General features: G+C 43.1%; 2 protein-coding genes across 3 annotated transcripts in view; one reads left to right on the top strand and one right to left on the bottom strand.

Annotated features, from left to right (window-relative positions):
* The window catches only part of LOC111861594 (sodium channel protein Nach), a 59907-nt gene extending 58524 nt beyond the window's left edge, over positions 1-1383 (bottom strand). For both annotated transcript variants that reach the window (XM_033750377.1, XM_023846282.2), the window contains exon 1: positions 1303-1383. The gene's annotated coding sequence lies outside the window, so the exon portion shown is untranslated. The remainder of the gene's footprint in view (positions 1-1302) is intronic.
* The window catches only part of LOC111861596 (NPC intracellular cholesterol transporter 1 homolog 1b), a gene marked incomplete at its 3' end in the record, with an annotated part of 33468 nt that extends 27472 nt beyond the window's left edge, over positions 1-5996 (top strand). Inside the window, exons 16-19 of the mRNA XM_023846287.2 lie at positions 304-431; positions 1192-1452; positions 2610-2773; positions 5761-5996. Of these exons, the coding sequence (XP_023702055.2) occupies positions 304-431; positions 1192-1452; positions 2610-2773; positions 5761-5996 (789 nt within the window). The remainder of the gene's footprint in view (positions 1-303; positions 432-1191; positions 1453-2609; positions 2774-5760) is intronic.
* Between the last annotated feature and the right edge of the window lie 328 nt (positions 5997-6324).

Below are 6324 nucleotides of genomic sequence, written 5' to 3'. Positions count from 1 at the left end.
GTCGTGAAGCTGACCACTCACCTCCAACTAGTTCTGAGGTCAAGAAAATGTGGATCTATACATCCACTCCCTTATACGCCTTCATGGCGTAGTGCTTAATTAGTTAAGCACAGGGACAACTTTGCCTTTACCTTTACCCCAGATGCCTGAAGGCCGTGCCCTCCATCCGCAACCTGAAGACGCGCCATGCCGTGGTAACAAGGGGCAATAAAGAAAATCCTACAAAAATTTTATGACAAAATTAGAACCGACCAAAGTGAATACAAATGAAGCAAGTTCTAGTGGTTCAATTATGGTTCTCAGGTGCGCTCTCTGACATGCCTGCTGTCAGGACCTTTGCGCTGTACGCCACAGTGGCCCTGCTTCTGGATTTCATTTTCCAAATCACCTGTTTCGTCAGTCTGCTTGCAGTGGACGACAGAAGACAAGCAGTAAGTAGAATGTCAAAGTAAAATACTGTGCTTCGTTTCTATACAGGGTGTTCTGAGGGAACATTCTGTATATGCATACGAATATTTAACATATGATACGATGTATCCTCCGGTCTAGAAAACGGAGATTAAGGGCCGTGGGATTCCGCTGCGCTGACCATGCGACACCTTTTATCCGCTAAAGATGACATTAACTTCGCCGACAAGCGGCGGCCGCTCGGTCGGTATAGTTCGCTTGTGGATGTGTCCATCCATTTACACAGGGTTAGTATTCACCTAGATAAAAGCCTCAAATCTCATATAAATTCAGTTTTGTTCAAGAAGTTTTAAGATCATCTTTGAAGGTTGAATCAGATAATGTTTATAATGTTAAAAAGCATGCAATGTGTAGCAATGGGCATTAAAGGATAAACGTCGTTACTAAGTATGCTTACTTACTTATGGAACTGAGCCCTTCTTGAGGAGAAGCCAAATCTGCAGCTACTCAAGAATTTCCCAGCATTTTATGGAACACGAAGGTTCATTACCGTGTTCACGAGAGCCCTCTACTGGTCCCTATCCTCAGCCACATCAATCCAACCCATCCCATCCATCTATCTAAGATCCATTTTAATATTGTCCACCCATCTACGCCTTGGTCTTCCCAGTGGTCTCTTTCCTTCTGGCTTTCCCACCAATATCCTATATGCATTCCTCGTCTCCCCCATTCGTGCTAATTAGTAAATATATTATATATTGTAATACTTTTAATTCTGTACAGGCGAAACGGTTCGACGTGATCTGTTGCGTCGTTTCTTCGGAGAAGAAAGTTGGCTCCAGGAAACACGACAACCTACTCAGTTACGTTTTCGAGAAGTGTTACGCTCCCTACCTGCTTGGATACCCCTGGGTGCGCGTCATCGTTGTTCTGCTGTTTCTGCTCTGGCTCTGCGTCAGTATCTGTCTGTTCCCTCTGGCCGAGGCGGGACTCGACCAGGAGCTCTCGATGCCCGAGGACTCCTACGTCCTCGTCTATTTCCAGGTAACCTGTGACAGAGATAAAACCATCAACCCTTTCGGGAGTAAGATAAAGTTGTCGCTGTACTTAATTTATTAAGCACTTTGCCATGAAGGGGCACGCGGTAGCGTAGTTGGGTTCAGGCACTATGCTACAAACCGTAAGGCCGCGTGTTCCATTCATGACAAGGTCAGTGAATTTTTCAATTGACCTAATCCTTCCAGCCGCACTATGACCCTGGGGTCGACTCGGCCTATAACAGAAATGAATACCAGGAGTCTTTCTAGGAGTAAAGGGCGGCCGGCACTTAAGACTGTGTCTATTATGCAGAAAATGTGGGAGCCTCGACGTCTCACAACTCTATGGGCCTCCATGGCCTGTTACAGGGATATACTCGTATTTACTATGACATGAAGACGTATAGGGGAGTAGAGGTATAGCTCTAACATTGCTGACCTCGACACTAGATGGAGTGGTCAGCTTCACGTCCCTGCCGCTTTACCCCTCGGGTAAAAAGCCCTCGTATCAATTGGATAGGAGGCTGGGTGGGCCCCGACATAGGTCTTGACGCTGCGAAGAGAAAAACTGGCACTGTCAGGAATCGAACACGGGCCACCCAGCCCGTAGCCCGTCATCATACCGACTGAGACACCTCATCTAGTGTCGAGATCAAGGAAGGTAGAGTTCTACCTCCACTCCCCTATATGTCTTCATGGTATAGTGTTTAACGAATTAAACACTGGATCTTTACCTTTCTTTTTCTTCTACCCTTTTGGGAGTAATCTGGAATGGAGAGGAAGCAAAGAGGCGAAGAAGACTGTATAATGAGGAAGTCTGCAATTCGTATTCTTCCATCAGATATCACTAAAGCAAAGGTACCCAATTTTTTTGGACAACAGAGTATATTTAATGTGAGGATTTATTTCTTCTCCATCTTCATGGTCGAAGGATATGCCAGCATGAAACAGGGAGCAATCATTTTGCCTCCTGTTTGTTTTTCGACCTTGAAGATGGTAGCAACATATTCAACCGAAACATCGGTTGACTTTCAAAGGACTACACAATGTTATAGAATGTTTCATAACCACAACTGCGAGAACCTCATATCAAAGGCACAATTTTGTTCTCTGTATTGTACCTTGAAGTACAGAACGTAATCAATATACTTTTATGTGTTGCAGTACATGAAAGATCTGCTATCTATGGGCCCTCCTGTGTACTTCGTGGTCAAAGCCGGACTCAACTACAGCGACAGCGATATACAGAACCTCATCTGTGGCGGACAGGGCTGCAACGCGGACTCCCTGAGCACTCACCTATATCGCGCCCACCTGTCTCCAGAGAGGTACAGATTAACAGCTAAATACTTACTTGAGTTGAGTTGAGCCCTTCTTGGAGGAACTGCCAATTGTGCAGTTACTCAAGAATATCCCAGCATTTTATGGAACCCGAATGTTCATAACCGTGTTCATATGAGCCCTCCACTGGTCCCTATCCTGAGCCAGATCAATCCAATCCATACCATCCAATCCTATCTCTCTAAGATCCAGCTAAATATATTTTTAAATTCATTTAACTTGGATAAGGCCTCCGACCTACTTAACAATTTACAAGATAAAATTAGAATATCTTATAATGTGAAACCACGGATATTGCATGATAGATCCAATGTTTCAGAGGAAACTGTTGCCTCTATTCCGCCGAAACCTTCTATCTACCAAATAACACGGCGTCACATACTAGAAGACAATAACATTAATATTCACTGCCGTGAAAACCTCAGGTTCATTTGTTTTGCAAAACGTGCATAGGAACTATAATCAAACCGCGATTTCATGTTTCTCATATCAGTGATTAGGGCTGTCCGCCTCGAAAAAGGATTGGCCAACAGTTACATGTTAACCAGCTATTTGATCTGCGAGCTCTGTTCCGCAGCTGATATGCACTCAGAAAGCTGCAAGCTTGTGTAGACACGCGTCTATGTTTGGAATTGCAGTGGTCTTAGCAACAGTGCTACATACTTCCATCCGGGCTTGCGCTTGTTACGTTAGATACAGACGAGACCAGGTACCATTACATCGCGCCTGTACTGTAGTTAGATCACAACAGCCACTCGGTCTACGTAAAGTAAAGTAAAGTAAAGCTATCCCTGTACCAGGCCGTGAAGGCCCATAGGGTTGTGAGACGTTGAGAATCCCACATTATCTAGACAATCGGCTCAAAGATGGCGGTGAGGTTGTCAGCCTTACGCGCCGGCCGCGCTTCACTCCCCAGGAAAATTATTTAATTAATTCCTGGTACTCATTTCTGTTTGAGGCTGAGTAAACCCCAGGGTCATAGTGCGGCCGGAAGGATTAGGTCAACTGAAAAAAATCCGATGACCTCATCGGTATTTGAACCCGCGATCTTCCGGCTGTCTACGTAACAATACATTTCATTTCCAGAACTGCTGATAGGTTTACCTTCACATTTAATACTGGGAGATCTTCATTTAAAGCTGTAGAAGGACTTAAGCACCACTTGTTACAAAGATATTATAATAATAATATTATTATTATTGTTATCATCAACATCATTATTAACTGCGCCGTATCTCAGGTGGTTAGGCGCTGGATCCACAGTGCGAAGTATGGGGTTCAGTCTCGGGTGAATTCATGTGTGATTCATGGTGGATGAAGTAATATTGAAGCAGGATTTTCTTCGATTTTTTTTCTGNTAATAATAATGGCAGTTGCCGTATTTCTGCTCCATTCGGTATTATCATTATTATGAATTTATGAAACTGCACAAATATTTGAATTCGGTAGCGTAGTTGGTTGAGGGGCTATGCTACAAGACGGAAGGTCGCGGGTTCAAGTCCCGATGAGGTCGTTGAATTTTTTTCAGTTGACCTAATCCTTCCAGAGGCACTGGGGTTTACTCAGCCTCTAACAGAAATGTGTACCAGGGATTAATTTAATAATTTTCCTGGGGAGTAAAAGGAGGCCGGCGGGTAACGCTGACAACCTTACCGCCATCTGTGAGCCGATTGTTTAGATAATGTGGGAGCCTCGACGTCTCACAACCCTATGGGCCTTCAGGGCCTGTTACAGGGATAGCTTTACTTTTACTTTTATTGTACTATGAATTAGAATATCTACACAGTAAACTCTCGCTATTCCGGACTGATTGGTGAAGGTCATCCGGATTAGTGAAGAAAATCGTAGCCGTAAAAGACAAAAAAGTGTAGAACATAAATAAATGGAAAATTGAATAATATAGGTAGTATAGATGAAAATAAATAAAAAATATTACTCTAGATACTTTATGTAAAAAATATAAAAGATGAATGCATTTACTCACCGATAGACTCAGAAGCTGTACTTGTGTTTGCACGTAATAATGCGGGTTTGAGGAGACTCCCAAATTTTATCTGAACATACAAGTGACTCATCTGCCTTCCTAAATGCCATGTGACTTTTAAAGTATGTACTCAACTGTGAAGAGCATTTCTAATCTTTTATATTTCGACTCTGATCAACTGTAACCGAGTTGGTGAGGTTTTACTACATATGCATTCTTTTGCCTTTAATCTATGTAAGTAATTTTTGTTTTATCTATCCCGATGAGGTCATTGGATTTTTCAATTGACCTCATTCTTCCAGTCTCATTATGACCCTGGAGTCGACTCAGCCTCTAACAGAAATAAGTACCAGGAATCCTCCTGGGGGTTCGTAAGACTGACAACCTTACCGCCAGCTGTGAGCTGATTGTCTAGAAAATGTGCGAGCTTCAGCGTCTCACAACCCTATGGGCCTGCGCGACCTGATATAGAGACACCTTTACCTTAACCGATGAGTTAGCACAAAAGAATAAAAAAATGGACTTAATTACTATTATTTCACGATAGACCCGAGGGACAGGAGCCGGGGTAGCGTAGTTGGTATAGCGATTGGCTACGGGCTCGATAACTGAGTGGTCGTAGTTCAAGTCCCGGTAAGGTCAAGAATTTTCTCCACTCCAAATTGACCAGATTCGGCTCTGGGGTTCACCCACCGTAATGGGTACCGGGGGTTAAGGGGCCGGGGTGTGAAGCTGACAATTCTCCTCCAACTAGTGCCGAAATAAAGAAAATATGGATATATACATCCACTCCCCAATACACCATCATGGAGTAGTGCTTAATTCGTTGAACACAGGGAAAAATTTAACTTTTACTTTCTACCTGAGGGCATCGATTTATTAAATAATTATATATATATTAGGTGTTTTTATATAACGATATATTTTGCACTTTATAAGAATTTGGCATATAAACTTTTCGGAGCGTCCTGATTGGTCTGTATGTCACAGCTCATACTTGGCGCGCCCAGCATCCTCGTGGATCGACGACTATTTCGATTGGACTACGCTGGAGAGTTGCTGCTCAAAGCCTCCTGTGTTTCCAGGTAATTTCCTCATTCATTACACCTCCACACAACGAGAGTGTGAGGGATTTCTTGGTTCTTTTCACCCTGATTTGATCTTCATAAACGTCGTAAAGACTGGTCATGGGACACACCCAGCTTCATATCCATCACGTACTGGGGGTAAAGCGGCCGAGGGGTGAAGCTGACCTCTCACCTCAAACTATTGATGGGATCAAGAAAACATGGATCTATACACTCACTCCCCCATACGCCTTCATGACGCAGTGCTTAAACTACACTTTACACTCGACATTACTGTGACCAAAACAACATACATTATACCCACCACTCTGTCACACAGAACTAAGACATAAATTCAAAAAATAACTTCTTCAATGGGAACTAGAAATTCATTTTGCACCCTCTTCTTACATGTACTTACCCTGTTACAAAATAAAAAGTGTATCATTCTGACTAATAAACCTACACACACATGTATTATTCAGAG

This window comes from Cryptotermes secundus, unplaced genomic scaffold, assembly GCF_002891405.2.
Source record: "Cryptotermes secundus unplaced genomic scaffold, Csec_1.0 scaffold2307, whole genome shotgun sequence".
Taxonomy (NCBI): Eukaryota; Metazoa; Arthropoda; class Insecta; order Blattodea; family Kalotermitidae; genus Cryptotermes; species Cryptotermes secundus.
Note: the sequence above shows the minus strand (reverse complement) of the source record. Positions and strands in the feature narration are given on the sequence as shown.